The sequence below is a fragment of the Rhinoraja longicauda genome, chromosome 40 (assembly GCF_053455715.1).
Source record: "Rhinoraja longicauda isolate Sanriku21f chromosome 40, sRhiLon1.1, whole genome shotgun sequence".
In the NCBI taxonomy this organism is placed as follows: domain Eukaryota; kingdom Metazoa; phylum Chordata; class Chondrichthyes; order Rajiformes; family Arhynchobatidae; genus Rhinoraja; species Rhinoraja longicauda.
The window spans coordinates 3804739-3816867 of NC_135992.1; the positions used below are offsets into that span (position 1 = coordinate 3804739).

General features: G+C 51.6%; 1 protein-coding gene across 5 annotated transcripts in view; it reads left to right on the forward strand.

Moving 5' to 3' along the window:
* The window catches only part of tcf20 (transcription factor 20), an 86111-nt gene that overhangs the window by 54625 nt on the left and 19357 nt on the right, over positions 1–12129 (forward strand). For 4 of the 5 annotated variants that reach the window (XR_013549525.1, XM_078430561.1, XM_078430563.1 and 1 more), the window contains exons 3-4: positions 2685–2730; positions 3865–8903. Coding sequence is in view for 4 of the 5 variants with exons in the window: in XM_078430561.1 (XP_078286687.1) it covers positions 2685–2730; positions 3865–8903 (5085 nt within the window). In the remaining variant the exon portion in view is untranslated. The remainder of the gene's footprint in view (positions 1–2684; positions 2731–3864; positions 8904–12129) is intronic. The other variant, XM_078430562.1, reaches the window with a different exon arrangement.

The window sequence follows — 12129 nt, forward strand, 5'->3', positions numbered from 1 at the left end:
CTGGCTGAGCAACAGTCTGTTTTAGACGTAGTACTGTGCCGGGGGAAGATTAATCATGCTGTACAGGCACCCTTGTAACGTGTGACCATAATATGATAGACTTTTACATTATGTGCAGAGGTGATTTCCAAAGTGAAACCAGGGTTTTCTATCAGAAGAAAAACATCCCTGAAGGTTTGAGGGGCAGGTTAGCTATATTGGATTGGAAAATCACATTAAGGTATATGTTACTGAACAGCCAGTGGCTGATATTTTTTTTTTTTTAATCCATACAACAAATAAATATTCCCTTTAAGGCACAAAGTCACAATGGGTTACAGAGGAAATTAAATCACAGAATAACCTGAAGAATGGTCCTGTCCCAACACGTCATCTGTCCATAACCCTCCACAGATGTTGCCTGACCTGCTGAGTTCCTCCAGCATTTTGTGTTTTGCTCATGATTCCAGCATCTGCAGTAAAATTAAAAAAAAGGTGTGCAGTTATCAGAGGGGAAAATGCAGTATGCCTGGGGATTGGCAAGATTTTGGAATTAGGTAAAGAAACAAAAAGAAATCAATATGAAATCAAAGAAAATGAAAATACTTTAGTATGTAAATACAGCATTGAAACAGGCCGTTTGGCCCACTGGGTCCAGGCTGACCATCCGTCACACTATTTCTATGATACCACACTTTTACAGCAACTCCCTGCACACTAATGGGAATTTTACAGAGGCCAATTAATCTACAAAACCCCAAAATAGGAGAGTAAACTAGAGAGTTCTAGTCCTTGGGCTCACCTCTTTCAGAGGCATAATTTTTACATTTAGATTTTAAATTTAGAGATACAGCGCGGAAACAGGCCCTTCGGCCCACCGGGTCCGCGCCGCCCAGCGATCCCCGCACATTAACACTATCCTACACACACTAGGGACAATTTTTACATTTACCCAGTCAACTAACCTACAAACCTGTACGTCTTTGGAGTGTGGGAGGAAACCGAAGATCTCGGAGAAAACCCACGCAGGTCACGGGGAGAACGTACAAACTCCATACAGACGGCGCCCGTAGTCAGGATCGAACCTGAGTCTCCGGTGCTGCATTCGCTGTAAGGCAGCAACTCTACCGCTGCGCCACTGTCGCACATCTGAGAAACAAGGCCCGCCAAGACAGCGCCACCATCAGGCACCCATTTTCACTGATCCTGCACTATTTGCATTTTTAAAATTCTCCTCTCATTTCCTATCAACTCTGCAAGATTCTACCACGCACTACACGCTAGACCACATCACAGTGATCAATGCATCATAGCAACCTGCAAGTCTGTGGAATGTCGGGGTGGGGGGGGGAGAAATTGGAGCACCAATGTGATTGGAAACCTATGTGTGAGACGGGGAGAACATGCAAGCTCCGCACAGGCAGCATTCGAGGTCATGATCAAAATTTGGCCGATGCGAGACTACATCCCTACTGGTGGCACCACCCTGCCACCCATTGACGAGTGAAGGATGTTTAATTGTCATATGTACCAACAACAATAACATTTATATTTGTGGCAACATAGTAGGTCTGTAAATGCAATGCACATAGATAATATATTATTTTTTAAAATTCATACTGGCAACTATTAAAGATCTGTTTTTAGATTTAATAATATTATCAATTTCTTCTTTAGACTTTAGAGTAGGTTAACATATGATGAGCATTTGACGACACTGGGCCTGTACTCTCTGGAGTTTAGTAGAATGAGGGGGGACCTCATTGAAACATACAGAATAGTGAAAGGCTTGGACAGAGTGGATATGGAGAAGATGTTTCCACTAGTGGGAGAGTCTTGGACTAGAGGTCCTAACCTCAGGATGAAAGGATGTTCTTTTAAGAAGGAGGAGGAGGAATTTCTTTCGTCAGAATGTGGTGAATCTGTGAAATTCTTTGCCACAGAAGGCTGTGGAGGTCAAGTCAGTGTCAGAGGTTATGGGGAGAAGGCAGGAGAATGAGGTTAGGAGGGAGGGATAGATCAGCCATGATTGATTGGCGGAGTAGACTCGATGGGTCGAATGGCCTAATTCTGCTCCTATCACTTATGATCATGATCTAGAGTACAGACTGGAAACAGGCCCTTCAGCCCACCGTGTCCATGCCAAACAGCGAGCACCCCGTACACTAACACTATTGCACACTAGGGACAATTTACAATGTTACCAAAGCCAATTAATCCTCAAACCTGTACGTCTTTGGAGTGTGGGAGGAAACCGGAGCACCCGGAGAAAACCCAAGCAGTCACAGGGAGAACGTACAAACTCCGTAAAGACAGCATGCGTAGTCATGATCGAACCTAGGTGTCTGGCTCTGTAAGGCATCAACTCTACCACTGTGCCACCTTCTGTAATCCAAGTCTGAGACACTTTTCCTGCTGTATCTTTGTGCCCAATGGGAAGTGTATTTGTTTTAAATATGTGCTTTATGTTTGTACATGTCTGCTATCAAACCCATTTTTTGTAGTTTCCCAGTCTACCTCAGTAAACCTGCCCTTAACACTTGAACATACTTTAAAAAATCACATGGTGTAAACTGGAATCTGCTGAGAATACTCAGCAGGCCAGGAGAGAGAAACCGTTTACATCCCAAGTCCGCGACCCCTATCAGAAAGGGCTGCTGAGTATCCCCAGTATTTTCTTTTATTTTTTAATTTTCTTTATTTAGGTTGAAAACCCTGGTCTTGCGTTGAAGTACGTCACTTTCAAACAAGGTAAAGTCCACTCATATGATGGTTTCTATTTTCTCCGGGCTTCTTTATTTTTAAAAAACTATTAATAAACCCTTTTTCTTTGCCCAAGTCTGGATCTAAAATAGCCAGTTTTGGTTCTTCAACACACAAATCTGTCTCTTATGCAATATAGAAACTGCAAATGCTGCTTTACCAAAAAAAGACACAAAGTGCTGGAGTAATTCAGCGGGCCTGGCTGCATCCCTGGAGAACATGGAGAGGTGATGTTTCGGATCGGAACACTTCTTCTGTCTGAAGAAAAGTCCTGACCCACAATTTCACGTATCCATGTTTTCCAGAGATGCTGCCTGACCCGCTGAGTTACTCCAGCACTTTGTCTTTTCTCATCTCTTAAACAAATAGGTATTCACTTACTCTCTTAGTACAACAATAATTTTCCCAGTCTGTATGTAGATTAAAGTCTCCCACATCTGAAGAAGGGGCTCGACCCGAAACATCACCTGCTCCTTTTCTTCAGAGATACTGCCTGACCCGCTGAGTTACTCCAGCATTTTGTGTCCATCTGCAGTGTAAACAAGCATCTGCAATTCCTTCCCACACTTAAAGTTTCCCGTGATTACCTGATGTACTAACCTTGTTCTGTTACTCAAGTTAGTTATCGTATTTTCATGTTCCATCACAACTATTATTCAGAGACTTGTCAACAACCAACGGTGTTTTCTACCCACCTCTGCTGCTTTGCTATGATTATCTCTTTCCCGGGGAAACAAATCTTGCCCCGTGTTTTGTGGGATGTTTTGTATATGGACGATGCACTTTTCTTTAAAGATCTGCAGCACAGTGACGGGAGCGGTTGAGTTGATGCCTTACGGCGGCAGCGACCCGGTTCGATCCTAACTACGGGCGCTTATCTGTATGGAGTTTGTACGTTCTCCCTGTTACCTGCGTGGGTTTTCCCTGGTTGCTCTGGGTTCCTCCCACACTCCAAAGACTTACAGGTTTATAGGCTAATTGGCTTTGTATAATTGTCCCTCGTGTGTGTAGGATAGTGTCAGTGCGCGGGGATCGCTGGTCGGCGCGGACTCAGTGGGCCTGTTTCCACGCCATATCTCTAAAACTAAATAACGAAATCTCACTTGTGTCTGATTTCTGCAGAGCCTGCTGGGGTACGAACTGTACAACACCGCAGCATGCAGTCCTACCGGGAGCAGAGCAGCTACCATGGGAACCAGAGGCTGCTACACCCAGAGGCCCAGGAGACCTCTCGCCTGGGAGACTACAACCAGTACCACCAGGGCCAGATGTTCAGCGGCTACACCAACCGACCGGTCAGCGAGGGCTGTGACCAGCAGCTCTACCAGTCCTTCCGCAGGGAGCCCACCGATTACTATTACGCCAGGGGGAAGGAACTGACTGCCACGCAGGCTCAGCGCAGGCTGGCCGGGAGCCTGCAGAGCGGGTATGGAGCCCAGCAGGCCGCTGGCTACTCGGTGCAGTACCTCAGCGAGGGCCAGTGGCGGATGCCCCACACCTCCATGCCCGGCTACGGCCACTTCGAGCAGGACGTGTACACCAGCCAGTTTTCCCCTGGCACCGTGCAGCAGCAGTTGCGACATCAGACCTTCCAAGCGACGCCGGGCAGCCAAGTCCCCTCCTCTTCTGCTCACCTCTCCCAGCTCATCCACCAGTCCAGCTCGGGCCTGCTGGCCAAGTACCAGCACCGCGCAGCCCAGTATAACCCACAGCAGTTCCAGTCCTCCTCCTCCATCTCCACCACCACTACCACCACCTCCACCACCTCCTCCTCCTCCTCCCCCATCTCCTACCTGTCTCCTCAAGGCTACAGCCAGCCTCCCGGGCAGGCCTTCGATGGCTATCACACCAGTGCCAGCAGCCAGTGCGATGGCTATCCAGTCAATGCCACAGTTGCCGCTGGTTACGGGACCCCAGCAGTGTACAGCTACCAGCCGCCTGTATCCAAACCCTGCTTCGAACAGGCGAAGCCACTGGCAGGCCAGCAACATGGCCATCGGGCCCTGCAATACTCCACTCCCTCCAAGCTGGCTCTGCTCAACCAGCAGTTTGCTTCCTACTGTTCGGCCGACATTCCCGCCAAGTCGCCCATGCCATTCCATCAGAACTTCAGCCCCGGTTCCAACGCGTCCCCAGCCACCCCCGTGGCCCAGTCCCCCTCGTGCAGCTCCACCCCGTCCCCTCTGTTGGTCAACAGCGACAGCCTTCAGTGTGGGGCAGGATCCATGGGCATGGGGGCGAGGAGCCGCATCCTGCAGCAGATGCCCCAACCCAGCCCCACACCAGTGGGGCTGATGCCCAGTCCCAGCTCCCAGTCCGGGGCCTATGAAGGCTTTGGTCTGGAGGGGGGTGGGGAGAAGCGGGTGTCCGACCTGGGCCTGAGCAGCCTGACGGCCCTGAGCTCGCAGGTGGCCAACATCCCCAACACTGTGCAGCACCTGCTGATCTCTGACTCGCTGGCGCTGCACCGCAGGCACGCCCGCCGCTCCGCGAAGAGGCCTGGCGCCCCGGGCGAGCTCCCTGGCCCCGAGGAGCAGCTGAAGTCTCCTCTAGCGGAGTCCCTGGACGGCGGCTGCTCCAGCTCATCGGAGGACCACGCGGAGCGGGTACGGCAGCTCAGCGGGCAGAGCGGCTGCTCCGACCAGGTCTTCAAGCCCCGCATCCCCGCCAATGCCATCTGCTCGCCCGCCGGTTCCCACGGCAACGGCGCTGGCCGGCCCCTGTCCAAGGAGGAGCTGATGGTCCAGATGTGCCAGGAGGGCAAAAGTGGCGCCATGGCAACGCTGGCAGAGCAGGCGACGCGGCCGGGTGAGAAACCGGTGGGGGTGATCGTGTCCAGGGAGGCGATGGGCAGTAGGGAGGATGTGTTGGGCATCGCTGGGCAAGAGGACGAGCATTCTAGGCAGACCCCCTTCCCTGTTGGCAGCGAGAAAGCACCCGGACGCAACCAGCAACCAAACAGTCGTGGCAGCGCGGTGATATCAGTGGCCCAGAATGGGAATGGCCTCGGGCACCAAGGAGCCACGCTGCCCAATGACCCCATGGCTGCAAGGCTGGACTCCGCTAAGTCGCCCAGCTGCCTGGTGTACGGTTTCCGTGACATGCCCAGGAACGAAGGCGGCTACCCGCAGATGCAGTACCCGGCCGTTCCTTACGGCCAAGCAGAGCCCGACCAGTTCGCTCTCGGAGACCGGAAGGCCGTCCCAAGTAAGGCTGAGAAGAGCCACAGCTTGCTCCAAGAAGCTCTGCAAGCCAACTATTCCGGGAGAAAGTTTCACCCAAATTATCTCCCCGACCTGCAGTATTCGGGATTCATGGATCCCTCGCAACAGCCGGGCTACCCAGTGCGGCAAATGATCGAGCTGGCGAGGAAGGATGTGCATGGCAATGCCCTGGCACCACCCTCTGGCTGGGGAGATGGGAGAGCGGCCTGCCCCGGCTTTGGCACCGAGCAGGCCAGGGCTGACCTGGAGGCCCAACTGGAAAGCGCCATGTCGGAGAGGAAGTCGGTCATCTGCGACGTTTCCCCCTCCCGCCCCTTTGGCCGCAGCTCCACGCCGCTGAGCTGCGGGCAGCCTCACGACCAAGACTTTGTCCGGAACATGAAGGGAGGAGATAGGTTTTGCAAAGCAGGCCAGTCTGTCATCCAGCCAGGTATTCCTATGATGACAGAAGCACGAATTAAAGGTGAGATGGGCCAAAGCCTGTGTCAGCAAAGGACCTCTGGTCACCCTGACAGCAGAGATGCCAGGACACTCTCTCCCCACTGGAAGTACGATCCTTCAGACCTGGTCAGGGGTCCCACCATGATCTCCACTCCACTGCCCATGGGACCCACCGGCAGCTTTCCCCACCAAGCCCTGAACAACCGATCCACCAGGGGGCGGCGGCCGTACGGAAGGGGGGCAGGGAGAGGCAGGGGGAGGAGGAAACCCTCGGCTCGGGCAGCCGGCAACACTTTCCTGACCAGAGCGTCATTTGTCAAACAGGAAGTTATGCCAGAATCTGGCAGAGTTGGGCATTTCGGCCAACCTTGCGATCACATGCCGCCCTCGTTGGACAAGGTCACCCTGTATCCCTGTTCTACAAACTCCGACACGCTGTCCTCCCTGTTAACCAAGCAAGTCAACTCTTGTTCCTCGGGCGTGGAGTCAGAAGCCACTATGAGGTATCCAATTAATTCACAGAAGCAAATGCAGAATCCTGAAGGCATGGGCGGCTGGACAGACACAATTGATGGGAAAACCCTGGCTCCCGAGATCTGCAGGAGCGGGATGCTGAAAGAGCCAAGGCTCTTTGATGCTACGCAACAGTACATGAGTGGTCATCCTTCATTCCAGATGTTTTCACCTCAGGGTCAAGACATCCAAAGCCCACAGCTGGATGAACAGTCAACAGCCACAGGCAACCATTCGCCGAGAAAGCAAAACAATACAATACGTCAAGAGGACGCCTCGGTTCAGTCCTACATTTTGTCGAGGAGAAGGATAAGATCTTTTATATCGCCTATTCCAGCCAAACGATTTTGCCAAGAGCCAAAAGCCAAGGATCCGATGACCCCTCCTGACCCCAACAGCTCACAGTGCAGTGCCGGCCCGATGCCGGTGCAGAAGGCTGAGCCTGGTGATGAGTGCCAGCAGATGAACGATGAGAAGGGCAGCCCTGGTGGGAACCTGTCTCCAGCCGCTTCCCTCGCCAGTCCCGGCAAGACTAAAACCTTGCCGCCGCAGAAGGGCCGCGGCCTGAAGCTGGAAGCCATCGTCCAGAAGATCACATCGCCCAATGGCCGGAAGTTTCCCCCGACTGGGATGCTCGATGGGGCCTCCGACAGCCTGACACTGGAGGACATCCTGTCGGTCAAGGAGGCAGGGTGGGAGAGGGCCAGTGCGGCAATGGTGCAGCCTGGGTTCAAGGTGGACGGTGATGCCAAGGAGGGGGACGTGACGGCGCATGGCCCTGGGTGTACCCGTGAGGTGGGCCATGCCAACTGCTCCGAGATCTGCACGGGCTCCGCCCCATCTGCTCGGGCACCACATCATCCTGACTCCAAGCAGTGCGGCTCTCCGTGCCCTCTGCCCTGTTCCCTGGCGCACCAGGCTGGTGAAGGTGCCACTGGCATCACCCCCAAGGCAGAGAGGTCCATTAAAGGCTACTTCCCATCGGGCAAGAAGCGAGGAAGGCCGCTGGGCAGCATCAACAAGCAGAAGCGGCATCAGGAGGAGTGCCAGGGCCCACTGACCCTGGAGGAGTCGGAGGAGGAGATGGCCAAACCCGAGGTGGGGCCCGAGAGAAAGAAACCGGCCTCCCACCAGCGGAGGCGCCGCAAGCGGCTCCAGGGTCCCATCCTGCTGCCCGAAGAGCCGGAAATTAAACTGAAGCACACGCTTCGAACTGTACGCTGGAGGCGGGGAGAAACCCAGGACAAAGGCTTCTCTCCATATGTGCTGCTGGAGAGGAAGCGAGAGGCTGCCCTCTGCACCATTATCAACAACCACGATGATCAAAACAGGGCCCAGAAAGGGGTGAAGGGGGAGCAGGGCCTGGCCTGCACCCCACCACCCAGTTGCGCTGGCAAGGCCTTGCCCACGTCCTCGCATATGGTGCAGGGCCCGGTGGTGACTGACTCCTCCACCCTCGGCATCCTGGTCTGCTGCCTGTGCGGCAAGTGCGCCAATCACCGTGATCTGGGCGATCTTTTTGGACCCTACTACCCACACCAGTATGCCGCCACCCTGCCCAAGAACCCACCCCCGAAGAAGATGGCGCCGGTGCCAAGCAGGGTGGTGAGGCACCGGAGCATGCCCGACCTGCTAAAGACCAGCCAGTCGGGAGACGAGGGCAAGGAGTTTGGGACTGTCCCGGGGCACCCCAGGTTCAAAAGGCGTCACTACAGCGAAGATTGCACCCCTTCCTGGGCTAGTCCCAGGAGCAGCAAAGGGCACCGGCGCTGCCACTGCTGCGTAAAGACTTCTGTCGACTTACGGACTCAGAGATTTAAAAGTGTGCTCGGCCCGCAGGTGGAGCTGCAGCTCCCTCAACTACCTCTCGACCCCAACGAACTGTGGATCCACGAGTCCTGTGTGCTCTGGGCCAGCGGGGTTTACCTGATCTCTGGGAGACTCTACGGACTGCAAGAGGCTGTAGAAATGGCCAGAGAAACGGTAAGAGTCGCGGTGGCGTTTTGCGAGGGCGTTGTCGGTGGTCGGGTAGGAGCGGTGCGGCAGAGAGTTGCTGTGCTCTGGGGATGACCGAAGCTTGCTATCCTTTGCTTTACCTGTTGTCCTTCCCTCTCTGCAGAACAAAAAAACAATGCTTTGTCCTTCCTTGTCTCTTTTATCCAAGGGCTCCATGTGAAATCATGGTGGGCCTTTTGTCCACGGGCATAGTCAATAGACAATAGGTGCAGGAGTAGGCCATTCGGCCCTTCGTGCCAGCACCACCATTCAATGTGATCATGGCTGATCATTCTCAATCAGTACCCCGATCCTGCCTTCTCCCCATACCCCCTTAAGAGCTCTATCTAGCTCTCTCTTGAATGCATTCAGAGAATTCCACAGATTTACAACTCTTTGACTGATAAAGTTTTTCCTCATCTCCGTTCTAAATGGCCTACCCCTTATTCTTAAACTGTGGCCCTTGGTTCTGGATCGTTCTGCATCGTCCTGTCCATTGTATCTCCATTCGTATGCCTCTCTGGGGGAAGTCCACTGTGTTCTGGAGCAGCCCGACCTGTCTTGAGATCCCAGTGAAATCCCCATGGCCTCTGCCATCTAACTGTCTGGCCTTGTATTCAGCTATCAATAAATTGGTGCAAAGGATTGTTTCATAAATCCTTCCACATGTCCACCTCTCTCTGTAAGTTTCTGTTCATTTCTCCTGCTACTTCCCTCTGCGGTGTCAGTGTTACTCTTTTAGCATTACCCTCCTGTGAATCACTGGTTTCTTTTCCTTCATAGGTAATGTTGTACTCCTAAATTACTGCTTTGAAAAAAGTAATAATTCTCTTGGTTCACAATGATATTTTATACAGGCAGGCCAGGGATTAAGTGCTGGATTCTACAAAGCTATCCTGTGAGAGTTGAGATCCACTTCTAATTATTTCTCTTAGTTTCAAAGTATCCGCATAGTACTTGCTCCTCCTCGTCAGTAACTTGGTGTTGTAAGTGAATGACTTCCCCTGTACTGTACTTCAGTGTTCCTCAATATCAGATATGTCACGGGTGCTGTGTTGTTGGTGTTTGGTCAGATCTGCATCTCAGGACTGTGTGATGTGGTATCAGATGCGGTTTACCTCCAGCACCACACTGTGTAGCACAGTGAATGTCACTGTTGGCAGATGTGCCACACGACTGTGGATCATGGCCACGCCTCTGTCACACAGTGGAAGGTTTCTGCTCTAGCACTGCACCTCAGTGGTAGATGTAGCCCCTCAGAACCATGCCCGCTGTATCATACCCGATCTGTTTTCCCAGCACTGCACCTCTTGGATAGTGACACACCTGTGCCGAAGTGCAGTGCCTCTGTGCTCTGCTGTGACAAACCTGTGTCCCCAATGCTGCACCTTGGTGTTCGACAAAGATGGATGCTCCCTCAGTGCTGTACTGTGTCAGATGTCCTCCTGGTACTGTCTAGATGTGTATTGTTGTACAGTTTTCTTGATACTGGACCTCATTGTGCAGTGAGAAACCTACATTCTCCTTTATCAGTGTATTTGTACCCCAGTACCACGTGTCAGTATCGTATAATGCCAGATGTATGTACAGATGCTCCCCGACTTACGATGCTTCGACGTACGATATTTCAACTTTGCGATGGTGCAAACGCTGGGCAACAGCAGAGACCCGTGGCGAGCCGCAGCTCGCTTCCGGCCACGTGATCAGGTGTATTCAATGCATTTCCACTTACGATATTTTCAGTTTACAATGGGTTTCTCCGAACGTAACGCCATCGTAAGTTGAGGAGCAGCTGTACTGTGCATCTATTATGAGTGAGAAATCCAATCCCAGTACTGTGTGTCAGTATTGCACAATGCCAGATGTATGCATTGTGCATGGATTGCACAGTGGGAATTGCAATCCCCATACTGTACCTCAGGGATATATGTATTGGCAGATCTGTCTCACAGTGCTCTTTCGTCATATTGTGTTAGATCTGTGCTTTTGCTACTATACCTCTGTAATATGATAAACCTGTCCCCAGTTCTGTGTGGCTGTGTTGTACAATGAAGTACCTAGGTCTGTGGTATTCTCTCAGTTCTGGTGTGAGATTTGATTCCAAAACTGTACCTCAGAACTGTGTAGTGATAGATCTCTGTCCCCAGTGTTATCCATTACTCTAGAAGGCACCTCAGTAATAAAATCAGAAGGTGCTAGAAATACTCAGCAGATCAGGTGATACCTGTAAAGAGTGAATCACTCCAGTTCTGTACCTTAATATTGTATGCAGTGACTGCTCTGTGACCCCCCCTCCCCCGGTACTAGACCTCAGCTGTACAGTGACATGGCTGTGCCATTAGTGTTGTATAGATATATGACCTGGTACTGTACCGTTGTAGTCAAGGTTTCAAGGTCAGTCTATTGTCACATGTACCAATTAAGGTACAGTGAAATTCAAATTACCAAACACCAACACAGGTGCTCCTCAACGTTCCGATAAACCCCATCATAAATCGAAAATATTGTAAGTCGAAAATGCATTCGACCAAACATTCTCTCTCTTCTGATAAGGCTCGAGAATAGTGGGAGAAGGTGCTGGGGCATTGACACTTGCTGATTGTTTAGCAGGCATAGTGTTCTTCAGGAAGATATCAATTATTTCTTCTTTTCATTATATATTTCCCTCTAGCAGGCAAGAGCAGCCTGTCAGTTTTTGCAAATCTCTCGTAATTGAAGTCCATTTCTTTCAACATCCGTTCCCACTGCTAATAGTGGCAAACAACTCCGCCAGTTTCTTTGTTGTGAGCGTTTTCGGGTATAACCTCTTCTTCCTCTGCCTCAGCTTTTTAACTTCTTTCTTCCTCCAGTTCGATCAGCTCCTCATTGGAAAGTTCTTCAGCCTCAATGCCAACAAGCTCATGAACATCTCCTTCATCAATGTCCAATTCTAGCTGTTTCCCAAGCACTAATAACTTGTTACTTACTATGCCATCAACAGCAGAATCTTTGTTAAAGCCTTTCAATGTGTTCGCATATATCTTCATAGCTTTTTTCCAAACGCCGTTCATGCATTGCTGTGTGACCTCTTCCCATGCTGCAGCGATGTTCCGGGTAGTATTTAGATTGTTAAAACCTTTCCAAAACTCTCGGAGTGTTCGGACAGATTCAGTCGCTTCAACACCCTGCGCAAACGTTTGGCGTAAATAGTAGGCTTGGAACGCAGCTATTGCGC